The sequence below is a fragment of the Carassius carassius genome, chromosome 2, assembly GCF_963082965.1.
Source record: "Carassius carassius chromosome 2, fCarCar2.1, whole genome shotgun sequence".
In the NCBI taxonomy this organism is placed as follows: Eukaryota; Metazoa; Chordata; class Actinopteri; order Cypriniformes; family Cyprinidae; genus Carassius; species Carassius carassius.
Window position 1 is genome coordinate 3522060 of NC_081756.1, and position 15727 is coordinate 3537786.

A 15727-nucleotide genomic window follows, 5' to 3' on the forward strand; every position below is an offset into this window, starting at 1 on the left:
TGTCATATGAATAATATATATGTGCCCCATAGATTGAATCAGAGTGCCTGCTGTATGTAGTAAATTGAAAATCCCAACCGCTACATGCATTTGGTTTGTTTCTACCATTTATTAGTAATGATTTACACAGTTTGGTTACTACTTACTATTCACCTGAGCATTCAGTATTGTGCAATATAGCACACAGAAGGTGAGGGACATTTTGGGGGGAAAGAAGTGCTGCATTTTATCATTTAAACATGTGACTTTTCATGAAAATTCTATAATTCAAGATGACCACCCCATATGATGTCATAATATGCAAATTAGATGGAAAAATGTAATCCCTACAGAAACATTGGTTCATCCTTAATATTTTTATAATTGAAAGAAAGTCTCTATCTTTTATCAATTTTAAGATATCAAAATCGAACGTTTTAGGAAAAAACCTCTGACGCCTAAAGGGTTAAAAACACATTTTTATTCCCTGGCTTTTGACTCACCATAAGAGCTGTCGTGGTCTTCTTTGTCGCTGTTACTATTGATGCTATTTTATTTATGTTGTGTGTTTTTGTGTTAGATTTTGATCTCTGTAAAGCACTTTGGTAACCTTGCTGTTTGTTTAAATTGTGCTATATAAGTAAAGTGGATTGGATTGGATATGAGACCACTTCAGCACTGGCTTCAAGAGCGAGTCCCGAGATGGGCATGGCAACAGGGCACGCTCCGTGTGACCGTCAATCCGGCCTGCCTCTGGATCTCCTATTTCTACGGGCTGGTGTTCCCCTAGAACCTGTGTCCAAAAATGTTGTGGTGTCAACAGATGCCTCTGCCACAGGCTGGGGTGCCATGTGCAACGGGCATGCTGCGTCAGGCTCCTGGACAGGACCCCGACTTCAGTGGCATGTCAGTTGCCTCGAGTTGCTTGTAGTATGGCTTGCTCTGCACCGCTTCAGGGCCCTGCTGAAGGACAAGCACATTGTGGTCTGTACGGACAACACTGTGACCATAGCGTACATCAACCGTCAGGGCAGTCTACTCTCCCGCCGCATGTCGCAACTCGCTCGCCATCTCCTCTTGTGGAGTAAGAGGCATCAGAGGTCGCTTCGTGCCATTCACATCCTGGGCAGGCTCAATCGTGCTGCCGACGAGCTCTCACAGCAACAGTCCCGTCCCGGGGAATGGACACTCCACCCCCAGTCAGTTCAACTGATTTGGGAGCGTTCCTGAGACGCTCAGGTAGACCTGTTTGTCTCTCCAGAAAATTCCCATTGCCAGTTGTTTTACTCCCTGACCGAAGGCACCCTTGAAATTTGGATGCTCATGCGCACAGCTGGTCGCTGGGCCTGTGCAAGTATGCGTTCGCCCCGGTGAGACTTCTCGCACAGACGTTGTGCAAGATCAGGGAGGACGAGGAGCAGGTCCTCATGGTTGCGCCCTTTTGGCCCGACCGGACCTGGTTCCCTGAACTTGTACTCCTCGCCACAGCCCCTCCCTGACCAATTCCTCTGAGGAGTGACCTTCTTTCTCAGAAATGGGCACCCTCTGGCACCCACGTCCCAATCTATGGAATCTACATGTGTGGGTTCTGGACGGGTCACGGAAGCTTTAGGTAACTCGGCACCTCAGGTGGTAGCTACCATCACTTCAGCTAAAGCTGTGTCCATCAGACACCTATGCTATGCTTTAAGTGGAACCTCTTCATCACTTGGTGCTCTTCATGTTGTGAGGACCCCTAGAGATGCCCGATTGGGTCAGTGCTTCCCTTTCTTTAGGAAGGGTTGACATGAAGGCTGTCTCCTTCTACCCTGAAGGTCTATGTGGCCACCATTTTGGCTCACCATGACCTTGTTGATGGTAAGTCTCGCCGGAAGATGATCTGATGATCTGATCATCAGGTTCCTGACAGGGGCCAGGAGGCTTAATCCGCCTGGGTACATGCCCAAAGTTCCCACCACTCCCTTTATAGATTAGGTGGTGAACTTGCAAGCGCTGCTGAGGAAGACCCAGCCCTGGCACTGCTCTGTCCAGTATGTGCGCTTCGCACTTACGTAGACAGAACTAAGTGCCTTAGGACCTCAGACCAGCTCTTTGTTTGTTACGGAGGCCAGCAGAAGGGAAAGGCTGTCTCCAAGCAGAGGTTATCCCACTGGATAGTGGATGCTACTGTCCTGGCTTATCAGGCTCAAGACCTGCCATGCCCCCTGGGGGTGAGAGCTCACTCAACTAGGAGTTGCGGGCTGGCTACCTTAGAGTTCATGTGTATCACCACCTGTTGGTTGATACCTGCCTTTGTAAGTCCTCCTACGAGCAGGCAGCCTGCTAGCATATGTCCAGCTGGAAAATGCTACCCAGTTTATTCTGTGTCAGCTATAGGCCCTCACTCGTGCTGGCCTCACGACAGGGTGATATCACTCACACGGGTCACTGGAAGACAGCCATGTGTCGTTTTGTAAGGGACCCATTCGTCAGTCTCTTTCTGACGTAATGTAGAAAGTGACCGACTGAAAGGGACAACTTGGTTACGCATGTAACCCTCGTTCCCTGAAGAAGGGAAGAGGTAACGTCCCTTTGACACCTCGCTGTTACGCTGAACAGCCGGGTCGCTCGGCTCAGCTCCTCAGCGAAGACTTGAGTGTGATTTGCTCGTGCTGCTCCTTATATACTCGCAATGCGGGGCGGAGCTCTCGATGCAAATTCCACAGACCAAGGTACTCTGTGTACCATTGGCTCGTTTTGTAACCACTCGAAGGTGATTGGGCTCTCAGGTGAGATCCCCATTCGTCAGTCTCTTTCTGACATAACGTCTCCGTTCCCTCCTTCAGGTTACGAGGGTTACATACGTAACCTAGACATTATAGTGCATATGCTGCATTTTTCACCTTTGTGTTTTTGTGATAATAGATCAGTTTCACCTCTGTAGCTCTTTCTAATTTCTAATTTCTAATTGATAAACTGAATGGTACTCTTACACACTTTCAAGATTAAGGAGATCTTACATTATTCAGTAGCTTTATATGTTGAACATCTATCAATAATACTTAAAATGGTGGATACTTCATTAAGATTCCGTTGTTGTTTTTTTCCCTAAAGATGGCTCAGAATCGCAGACTCTCCAGTGCCAGTCATGACAGCAGTTTATCAGATCAAAGCAAGGATGTATCTTCTAGTATGACCAGTGAGTATAAATGTAATTTTGAATTTGAGCAACATTAGTTTTTATATCAGCATCATAAATATGGAATTCATGTTGGCAGCACAAAGCTTCAAATCTTCCTCAGAAACCACAATCTGATGGCAATGGTAGATGAGAGTAGGCTGCAGTCAAGGGACGATATTTAGCACATTTTTACTATTAACTTTTGCACAAATTATTTATAACCTACAGGCAAAGAATTACCTATTAAAAGCATTATTAACATACTAGATATCATTCTAAAAAGGGACAATATAAAATATATTTATTTATTTACTTTCCCAATACACTTCATCTGTGATTTATGTATAAAACTTGACAGGTAATTTTATAAATTGTAGTTTGAATACTATCTTCTTGATAACCTCAGCTAGAATTAATTTATATGCTGATGACACAGTAGCACATTCAGTGAATCAAGCTATATAGTTATTGCAAGTATCTTTTCAGTTAGTAACTGTCAGTGTCAAACTTAAAATTGTAACAAATACCTGGGTATATGGGATTTTATGTACATATTGAAAACTAAAAAAAAAAAAAAAAACGCTTAGACTAAAATTGGGTTTTCTTTTTCATCTAAAGAAATGTTTTCCTTTTGAACCGAGAAAGAGAATTATACAAAGTTATTTCCTCTCAGTGTTAGATCATGGTAATTTATATGCATGCAAGTTTATCTTTAAAGGTCACGTTTTTCGTGCTTTTTTTAAGCTTTGATTTTGTTTACAGTGTGCAATATAACGTGTTCATGTTTCGCGTGTAAAAAAAAAACCAGTATTTTTCACAGAATTAACTGTATACAGCTGTTTTCACTGTCATAAGAACGGGCTGATAACTTCCTTGTTCTATGAAGTCCCTCCTTCAGAAATACATAACGAGTTTTGATTGTGCCAGCGGTTCCTGTGTTGTGATTCGACAGCAGCTTAGCATACACTGCCCTCTTGGAAACGCGATTGGGCTAGTTTTGGACTAGTTTTGAGAAAAAGCAAAGGAAACTTTCTGAAGGAGTCACTTTCACTTTTCACTTTCAAGTGGGCAGGATTTGTTTTGAAAACCTGGCAATCCTGATCTGAACACACATGCTGGAGATGTACTTCTAATCACAGAACGCCTTTACTGACGAGATACGCATGAAAATCGCATTCGATTTTTTGCACAGCCCTACCATCTAGTTAACAAAGCTAAACAGTGTTGCCCTTTGTGTAATAAGTTACAGAAATTGTTAAACGCACCAACTTAAATAATAAAATGAACTTACCGGTTGTGGTCCATAAACAACGCATTCTCCAGACAAAGAACTGCTCCATCTTTCAAGAATAATCTTTGTGCGATTCCGGCATTAAACTGATTGAGATTGAGGAAGCTGTCCTCAGCAAAATGTGCTGCACATAGTTTTACATGTGGATTATAACCATTGATCTCCAAGTACAGCGTCCCTGGGAAGGCCAAACAAAGGTGATTGGACGCAGACATGAAAATAACAGCTTTTCGACGACATGGCGACAAACGCACTCTTCATACGCAACTCTTCCTCCTTCTCTGTGCGAGTGCAACAATACCACGCCCCCTTTTTTGTGTATTCCTGTGGGCAGAGGTTAGTCAAAAAACAGTTTTAGTGACGTCATTCTGCAGGCAGTAGAGGGATGTAGTCCTAACTGGACGTTCGATGTAGGTGAATTCTGTTAAATAAAATATCTTGCTTGGCATTGAACTTTGAGCTTTAGAATTTTACAGATATTACTTATACTCTAACAACAACACTACACATTAACTAACGTTTGAAACATGGGATCACGAAGAACGGGACCTTTAAATCTCTAATTTGTTCAGTTGATTCAAAGTTTCAAAAATCTCTCCATTGGTCTCTAATGGTCAGTGTATTTTGTAGAAATTACTCTAAATCTTGATTATAGGAGTGTTGGATAAACATGGATACACCAGGCAGGAAGAAGTTGGAAGTGGGGCTACAGGAAAAGTGTTTCTGGTGACCAACTCAGATGGAGATTCTTATGTGGTGAAACAGATGAATTCAACAGATGTAAGTACAATTAAGCATTTAGTAAATCAAGAATTTACTTAAACATTGACCATATTAATTGCATATTTTGTTTGCTATTAAAAAGCTAAGTTGCCATTTTTCAGTTGCTATAAGAAAGTCACTTTTAAATGGAAATTATTTTTTTTTGCTAAAACAAACAACAACAACAACAACAACAACAACAAAACACACCACAATTGTTCCCCTCAGAGGAAGGAGATGGAGAGAGTCCAAAAGGAAGTCATGATCTTGAAGAACATAGACTGTGGATATATTGTTTCTTATGTGGAATCATTTGAAGGTGTGTTTCATTTAAATATTAGAACAGAGGAAAATAATGTTCCTATATTACAAAAGTAAAGTGTTTATTTTGTCCCAGATTTAAACAAAACTAACAATGAACACTTACGGTATAGAGATTAAAGAAGCAAAAACGTGTAGTTGCTGGCTGTAACATGAAGCTACACTGATAAATAAATTTATTATTAATTGAATTAATGTTTGCCTGCATTTTTTTTTCATTTAGATAAAGAAGCTGAGTTCTTTTACATTGTGATGGAGTATTGTGCAGGAGGAGATCTTAATGAGAGGATGAAAGCACAGAAAGAAAGAGGGTTTTTTGAAGAACAACAGGTGAGTGTCTAGGCATACATACTCTGGGCAAATGTACTCTCGTTAATTTTTAATTTTGGAATTAAGAACTACTGCCAAAATTTATAAAAGACTAAAGTGAAAAAATATAAATGAGAAAGCAGGGACATAGTTATTTTGGGAGAGATTTTATTCCATATACATTTGAATGAGTTTTATTTTCAGATGCAAAATTTATTGGCAAATAGTATTTAAATGAAATGCAAAGTGCAAGTTGATTTAGTAATGTTTTTGGTAGTCAGTTATCTGGCATTTGTACCATTATTTAACACAAAAAAATGCATGTCTTAACCCAAGTTCATCTTGCTCGGTCAGCCTGGTTTTAGTTCTCAACAATCATATTGCATTCTCATGGTTGAGGCCAGGCTTCTAAATTAACTTTTTTGATCACCAGCCAATGTGGCTGGTAACTTTCTAAAGTTACCAGCCAATCAGAATGTCCACTAGCCATTTTTTTTTCTGTAAAAATAACAAATTATGAGTGCCACTGAATGCATTTGATTTATTGCATTCGTTTTATTAACATTGTTGGCAAGAAAAACACATATAAAGTACAATGCATACAACAAAATATACACTGACTCAAATTTAAAATGATTAGTTCCCACCACGAAATTGCTTGTTTTGTTTTTTCTTTCGCGTAATTTACATGCGGCAATCCTGACAAAGCATTACGACATTCTTGTGATCAAACACAAGCCATTCATGACCCGTCAGCCATTTGGCATTAAATTTTCTTTTCTTTGTTTCTCTGTCCGTAATACAGAGCCCCGCACGTCACCTTTAGTAGAAAAAAATCAATCCGTGGCGACGGTTTTGCAATCCGTCCCCTCAGTTTATAAACCGCACACTTTCGTAATCCGTTCCCACGGATTTGTAAACTGGCACGCCCCCACCGGCAGATTCATTTCTGTTTATTAAACATTATTTTTCATAGTATATATCCAACGAGACCACGATCAGCATTCACAAAATAGTCTTCTTTTTAGCGTTTATTTTACATTAATCACCAATAGGATAAGACACAGCTGCCTGTGTTTTATGGCCAAAAAAATAAACGCTAAAAAGAAGATGAAATTAAGGGTAAAAAGCAATACAAAACAAATAATATGCCGGTTATGTTTTCATTCCTTTTCTCTCTAACTGAATGCAATGTTATTTTTGGCCTAATTATTTAATAATAACATGGCAAGTGGGGTGGGATGGGTTTAGCTTAGTATAATACAATCATAAAAATAGGTCTTCATTTTAAGAAAGAATTGTACACAAGCATTTCCAAAACTGTCAAAGGTTATTTAGAAATAAAGCAATTCATGAATTATTTTATGACAAATATTTTTAATGTCTTGTAATCATTTATTTAGCCTGCAAATTAAAATTATAAAAATAACTTTCTTTTTATTTGTATCATTATTATATATTAATATACAGGTTATGCATAAGAATCTTTTATCCAAAACAACTTACAAAAGAGGAAAAAAAATTACTCCAGAGTCAGTATCAATGGCAGGTTTATTGTACAATAATAATCAAGTGCTATTATAAGATTATCACAAATTTAACAAGATTTTGATGCACATCTTTCTTATTAAATCTTTGTATTCCACCTCGTACTACACTTGATAGAGAATCACTTAAGACACTTTGTTGTAGACCCATTCCACATAATAATATTCATTAAAACTGTATGTTAACACGTAGGAGCTTGCTGCATGAATCTGTGAGTACGGTTTACAAATCGGGAACGGATTGCGAAAGTGTGCGCGCAGATTATGAATTCGTGGGTACAGATTAAAAAACCGAGGGTGCGGTTTAAAAAATCTGAGCGCACGGATTGAAAATTTGTGGGCACGGTTTGTTAAACCGAAGGAACTGTTTATGAATTCGTGAGTACGGTTTATAAACTGAGGGGACGGACTGCAAAACCGTCGCCACGGATTGATTGTTTTTTCTCCTACAGGTGACGTGCGGGGCTCCTTAATATCCTCATCCCCTGCCTCGTTCCTCTTTTCGCCCCCAGAAATCTGTCCCAACCACCGCCGCATTTAGTTTAATCTTATTTTTTTCTTTAATAGCTAACTCCCTCCTCTTTCAGTCTATGTTCCCTGCTCTGCCTCCATTCGTTCTTCTTCCTTGTGTTTTCTGATGGACGCTCTATTCGTTTTTTTCGCGCTGGTTTAACAGCAAACTGCGTGCAGCCAATGGGCATATGAAACGTCATCACGTAGCATTACAGCACAGTGTTCATCATAGACATCATGATGTCTATGGTGTTCATGGGAAATGTAGGAAGTGCTGCCAGGGGGATAAATGACCGAGAAGAGAGCCTCATGCCATGGATCACCAGCCAAACTGGCAAGTAAGTTTTAATTAACACCCGCCAAAATTAATTTTAACCCGCATTTGGCGGGTTGGTGGGTGTTAATTTAGAACCCTGGTTGAGGCATGTACATTTGAATTTGATCATTGAACTATTCTACAATTTTTAGTTAGATTGAAAAACTGTTTCAAAAACTTGGAAAAAAAGAAACATTCAATTATTTGTGAAAAGAAATGAATTGCAACAGTTGTATAATACACAAACTGAACTCAGAGCAAAGGGGAAAACAGCTCTGGTCGTTGTAATGGGAGAGCTCTTTATTTTTTATTCTGTTTATAACGCATTGACAATTTGAATAAAACAAAAATACTGTTTTTCATGCTGCTAAGAGGAAAATCGGCCACTTACACAATGCAAGGCTTCAAGAGTGGCACCTGCTTTTAAATGATGCAAAAACAAAGTTACTTTTACAAAATTAAGGTCTTACTCACTATGGAGCCCCTAAATGGACAAAAAAATTGGGATGGGAGGAAAAAATGTTTTTCAGAGTTTTGTTCGACTCGGGAGTGTGAACTCCTGGTCATGGGAGGACGCAAGTCCAGTAATTCTGCAAGTGGAACAGCAGTGTACTTGATAACGTCAGTCAGATCACTTTGGCTACTCCAGTTATCTACACTGTATGTATACAATACGGTGAAATATGATATCAAACACCACTGCCTCTTTTCGTTTCCATTTAAACATATGAATAGCCACAAAAATGCAGTTCAGGGAACATACATTAATTACAGTGAAACAAAATATTTTATCGAACAGCATTGCTTTTTTTTATTTTTCATTTAAAATACTAATAGGCTCACAAAAATATGGTTCATGCAATGAGTATGTGATGAGTGGGGCAGGACCGAGAGCCGTGGGAATGGGTCGAGGACGGTGGAGTGATTGGAGATGAGCGACACCTGCTCGACCCACCGGTCTCCAGGCCTGGTCCTCTCTCGTCTGTCACTGTCATCGCTCCTGTTTTATATCCTTCCATCTCCTCCGTGGGACTCGAGACCGGTGGGTCGAGCAGGTGTCACTCATCTCCAATCACTCCACCGGCCTCGCCCCGTTCCCACGGCTCTAAGCCCCGCCCCACTCATCACAGAGTACACTCATTACAATAAAACAAAATTATATCAAGCATCATCGCCTTGTCATTTTTTTCAAAAATGTAAAACAAAACCTATTTCGTTTTCATTTAAAAATATAAAACATTAATATGTGGTTTAGGTAATATGTGCACATACTGTATACTCTGATAATCTTCACTGTATAGCCTATAATTAAAAATAAAATTTGACAAGCACAACTCTGCCTTTTTTGTAGTCAGTTTTAATTAACAATATAACCATTATAAAAGAATAAGTATAAAGTATAATATACTTATCTAATGGCCTAATGGTTAGAGAGCTGGACTAGTTACCAGAAGGTTGCTGGTTTGAGTCTCTGTGCTGGCAGGAATTGTAGGTTGGAGGGAGTGAATGAACAGCCTCCCAGTCCACCAAGTACTGGAATCCTCCTCCCCTCCGTCTCGAGTCCAGAATACGATTGACCGAATAGGTGGGTTCCCCATCTACGAGTCGCGGCGGTGGGGGAACCGGGGTGGGCGGGTTAATTTGTGCATAAAACACAGGTTTAATTTTGGACACATGGAAGGTGGGATGAATCCTCCTGTACGCCGGAGGTAGTTTGAGGTGGACTGTCACTGGACTAATAATCTTGGTGACAGGGAACGGGCCAATAAATTTGTGAACTATCTTATTAAAAAATGGAGCGGAGAGGAATGTTGTTGGTAGAAAGCCACACTTTTTGACCCACAACATATATGGGAGGCTTAGACTGGGGGCGATCGCCCTTGGCCTTGGTGCGCGCCCTCACCTGGAGCAGAGTCTCATGGGCTCTGGTCCATGTGAGGTGGCACCTTTGGACAAAAGTGTGGGCGGAAGGGACCGCGACTTCAGATTCCAGACTAGGAAAAACAGGTGGCTGGTAACCTATGCTACACTCAAACGGAGAGAGGCCCGTTGGTGACACTTGTAGCGAGTTATGAGCGTACTCAACCATAGAGAGTTGTTTACTTCAGGAAGAAGAATTCTTGGAGACTAAACATCGCAACGTTCTCTCTAAATCTTGGTTGGCTTGCTCAGACTGACCATTGCTCTGTGGATGATAACCCGAAGACAGACTAACAGTCGCTCCTAATAATTTACAAAACTCTTTCCGAGATTTGGAAACAAATTGGGATCCCCTGTAAGAAACCACATCTACCGGGAGGCCATGTAACTGAAAGACATGATCAATTACAGTAACCGCTGTCTCCTTGGCTGAGGGTAATTTGGGCAAGGGAATGAAATGTGCCGCCTTCGAGAATCGATCCACTACTGTCAAAACGACTGTCATGCCATTAGAGGGCGGAAGGGCGGTAACAAAATCTAGAGTGATGTGGGACCAGGGATGAGATGACTATAATCACCGGTCGTTCGGAAGAATCAGGTTTGACGTTTTTGGAACCCAGGTGGTATGATAAGGAACAATCAAAGCGACCGAAAAAAAAAGTGTTGAGTCTTTTGGCAGTTCTAATATATTCTAAGTTCTTGGGATTGTCCAGACGATGAAAGGTTCCTCCGACCCCTCCAACTAATGACGCCACTCTTCCAATGCTATTTTGACGGCCAACAACTCTCTGTTAATATATTAGATTACAGTCCTAGATCCTCTTCTGACTATTATTAATTCCTCATTGTCATTAGGATATGTCCCCAAATCCTTCAAACTGGCTGTTATTAAGCCTCTCATCAAAAAAACACAGCTTGACCCCAAAGAACTAGTTAATTATAGACCAATCTCGAATCTCCCTTTTCTGTCCAAGATACTAGAAAAGGTGGTATCCTCACAATTATATTCCTTCTTAGAGAAAAATGGTATATGTGAGGATTTCCAGTCAGGATTTAGACTGTATCATAGTACTGAGACTGCTCTCCTTAGAGTTACAAATGATCTGCTCTTATCATCTGATCGTGGGTGTATCTCTCTATTAGTTTTACTGGATCTTAGTGCTGGGTTTTACACAATTGACCACAACATTCCTTTGCATAGACTTGAACACTTTGTTGGCATCAGTGGAAGTGCATTAGCATGGTTTAAATCGTACTTATATGACCGCCATCAGTTCGTAGCAGTGAATGAAGATGTATCCTATCGATCACAAGTGCAGTATGGAGTACCTTAAGGCTCAGTACTAGGGCCGCTACTCATCACGCTTTATATGTTACCCTTGGGAGATATCATCAGGAAACATGATGTTAGCTTTCACTGTTATGCTGATGATACTCAACTCTATATTTCTTCGCAGCCCGGTGAAACACACCAATTTGAAAAACTAATGGATTGCATAGTCGATATAAAAAACTGGATGACAAGTAATTTCTTACTGCTAAATTCTGAAAAAACAGGAGTGTTAATTATAGGACCAAAAAACTCTGCTTGTAATAACCTAGAACACTGTCTAAGACTTGATGGTTGCTCTGTCAATTCTTCGTCATCAGTTAGGAACCTAGGTGTGCTATTTGATCGCAATCTTTCCTTAGAAAGCCACGTTTCTAGCATTTGTAAAACTGCATTTTTCCATCTCAAAAATATATCTAAATTACGGCCTATGCTCTCAATGTCAAATGCAGAAATGTTAATCCATGCTTTTATGACCTCAAGGTTAGATTATTGTAATGCTTTATTGGGTGGTTGTTCTGCACGCTTAGTAAACAAACTACAGCTAGTCCAAAATGCAGCAGCAAGAGTTCTTACTAGAACCAGGAATTATGACCATATTAGCCCGGTCCTGTCAACACTGCATTGGCTCCCTATCAAGCATCTTATAGATTTTAAAATATTGCTTATTACTTTTTACTATTTGAATGGTTTAGCACCTCAGTATTTGAATGAGCTCCTTTTACATTATAATCCTCTACGTCCGCTACGTTCTCAAAACTCTAAAGACCCATCTCTTTAACCTGGCATACACATAACATACTAATATGCTTTTATTATCCAAATCCGTTAAAGGATTTTTAGGCTGCATTAATTAGGTAAACCGAAACCGGAAACACTTCCCATAACACCCTATGTACTTGCTACATCATTAGAAGAATGGCATCTACGATAATATTTGTCTATTTCTCTCTTGTTCCGAGGTCACCGTGGCCACCAGATCCAGTCTGTGTCCAGATCAGAGGGTCACTGCAGTCACCCGGATCCAGTACGTATCCAGACCAGATGCTGGATCAGCACCTACAAAGGACCTCTACATCCCTGAAAGACAGCGGAGACCAGGACAACTAGAGCCCCAGATACAGATCCCCTGTAAAGACCTTGTCTCAGAGGAGCACCAGGACAAGACCACAGGAAACAGATGATTCTTCTGCACAATCTGACTTTGCTGCAGCCTGGAATTGAACTACTGGTTTCGTCTGGTCAGAGGAAAACTGGCCCCCCAACTGAGCCTGGTTTCTCCCAAGGTTTTTTTCTCCATTCTGTCACCGATGGAGTTTCGGTTCCTTGCCGCTGTCGCCTCTGGCTTGCTTAGTTGGGGACACTTCATCTACAGCGATATCGTTGACTTGATTGCAAATAAATGCACAGACACTATTTAACTGAACAGAGATGACATAACTGAATTCAATGATGAACTGCCTTTAACTATCATTTTTGCATTATTGACACTGTTTTCCCAATGAATGTTGTTCAGTTGCTTTGACGCAATGTATTTTGTTTAAAGCGCTATATAATTAAAGGTGACTTTGACTTGACTTTGTTACCAATGTCATAATTTACCTTGTCAGGATCCATACGTATTCCCTCAGACGAGATGATGTAACCTAGGAAGGGAACAGACTGTGCATGAAATATGCATTTCTCCGCCTTGACAAAAAGTCCATTCTCTAGTAATCTCTGTAGCACTCATCTGACGTGTTGCACATGTTCCTGGAGAGACCAGGAAAAAAATCAGTATGTCATCCAGGTAAACATATGAACTGATATACCATGTCTATCAAAACGTCATTAACGAGTGCTTGGAAAACCCCTGGCGAGTTGGAGAGTCTGAAGGGCATCACCAAGTATTCAAAGTGCCCTCTAGGGGTGTTAAAAGTGGTTTTCCACTCATCCCCCTTCCTAATGCGGACCAAATGATAAGCGTTGCGTAAATCCAGTTTTGTGAAGATGGATGCTCCCTGTAACCTCTCGAATGCTGAAGACATCAACGGTAAAGGATACGTATTATATACGTATATATACCACGTATATATACGTGATGTTGTTCAGCTCTCAGTAATCAATACAAGGTCGCAGGGAACCATCCTTCTTACCAACAAAAAAGAATACCGCCCCCACTGGAGAAGAGGAAGGGTGGATGAACCTCGATGCTAAAGAATCAGAAATATATTTAACCATGGCCTCCCTCTCCAGAATGGAAAGAGAGTAAAGCTTGCCTTTAGGCGGGGACTTACCTGGAACTAACTCTATGCCACAGTCATAGGGACGATGCGGAGGGAGAGAAGCAGCCTGGGTCTTACTGAACACTTCCTTCAGGTCCAGGTACCTCCTGAAAAACAGAAACAGACACAGCAGGACAAGCAGAAACCAGACAAAACTCTTGACAACGTTCACTCCACAAAGTGATGGTGTTGGAACCCCAATCCACTCGTGGGTTGTGTTTGACTAACCAGGGGAGGTAAGTAGAAGATAACCAGAGCCACCGCAATACAGGCATAGTCCTCGGGACCTCCGCCTCTCTCTCTCCTCACGGGTCAGTAGAGCTCTACCCACCTGCATGGGTTCGTGATCGACGACGGGACTGGCCGTGTTCTCCCTGCTCGAGTTGCCATTCTCAGGGGTGCCAGGAAGATGTGTGTGACAGGCCTGAGCCCCCAGTCGGTCAATACGAGCATCCAAGCGAACCGCCAAGTCGATGAGTCCGTTGGAACTGGATGGAATAGTCCGTCACGGAGTGATTCTCCTGCTTGAGGTCCGTGAGCTCTCGAGCCGCCTCCTTGCTGGTCACGGGCCAGTTGAAATCTCTCTTCATCTCTTCTGAGAGGGAGTGGAACGAGGCGCAGCCTTGGTTTCGGTTCTCCCACACCACCGTCCCCCACAGAACGGCTCTTCCGCAGAGTAAAGTCAGTCTCAAAGGTGCGAGGCTGCAGAGAGAAATGCATGGAACATTTAACATGGGCTCACCAGAGTAGTTCTCCGGCACAGGAAGGCATGGTTCCGGCCGGTAGTGGGTCTCGGGGATAGCCGGGGGAATGGGCTGGTGCGGTGGTAGTGGTCAGCTGTTGGATCTGCTGTTTGAGCTCGGACACCTGTGTCACCAGCACTTGGATAGTGCGTCCAGTGTTGATGATGCTCTCCTGCTGCTGATCCATGCAGGTGACGCTGTGGTGAATGAAATCCAAGAGTGATGTGGAACTTGCTGCTTCCATGTTAGGTCAGAGTGTTCTGTAACGGTGGAAGAAAGGGAGGAAGCAAATGCAAGTCAATGGTATTTAATGAGGCAGTCAAACAAACAATTAACATGAAACAGGATGATAGGTAGGTGAGGCGAAGTCTGATAGCGATCTGGGGAGTGACAATGTCCGATGGTGATCCAGGAAGTGGCGGTGAGGAGAGGCAGCAGGAGAGTGTGACACTGGAAATGAGATGAGCGAGCCGTGGCATTTATAACTTGTTGCATTAAGATAAAGTAACGAGAGTAGCATCGCCAACAGTAACGTAACGAGAGTAGCGTCACCAACAGTAACGAAGTAAAAGTACAGATTCTTCCCCAAAAATTAACTTAAGTAAGAGTAAAAATATCCATCTTTAAATATACCCCAAAGATATTAGTTACACTAAAAATTACTCAAGTATATGTAACGAATTAAATGTAACTCGTTACAACTACTTTTTTAGTGCTTTTCAGCCCCCAAACTCTAAAATGCACTGCCTATGCATATAAGATCTGCTCAGACTATTTAATTGTTTAAAATGTCAAAAGGTCAAAAGGTCATTTATTACCATTTGTTTTTTAATCAGCCAGAGTTGTAATATTAATTGGTGTTTAAATGTGAATGTATTTGTCACGTTTGGTAGAACCGTCATCTCTGTTAATCACTATGTGGGTGGAGTTATATGCGTCTCTCGTCTGCACTGATAGTTTCATGTGGGCGTCTCCGTTAATTGTTCATCAGCACCAGCTGCCACTCATTACCTGCTCTCTACTTATTGCCCTGTCTTTCGTCTTGTGTTTGTCAGATCATTATTTGAAGCTCCATGTGTGCATGCCTGGTTTCTTGTCCTTGTTTTATGCATGTTTCTTCACTACGCTGGAACGCGTCACTCCTGGAACCCTATCCACTCACCTCAACATCGCCCATCTCAGTTCCTGTGTCACGCTCTCCTGCTGTCCAGTTCCACCTCCTGGCCACCCGTGACTTTCTCTCTCTCCATCCAGTTGTCCTGTTGGTTCCTC

The 15727-nt window shown here is 41.6% G+C and overlaps 1 protein-coding gene across 1 annotated transcript in view; it reads left to right on the forward strand.

The window, feature by feature from the left end:
- LOC132095946 (uncharacterized) overlaps positions 1-15727 on the forward strand; it is a 60684-nt gene that overhangs the window by 28856 nt on the left and 16101 nt on the right. The window contains exon 4 of the mRNA XM_059501042.1: positions 5737-5843. Coding sequence (XP_059357025.1) covers positions 5737-5843 — 107 coding nt within the window. The remainder of the gene's footprint in view (positions 1-5736; positions 5844-15727) is intronic.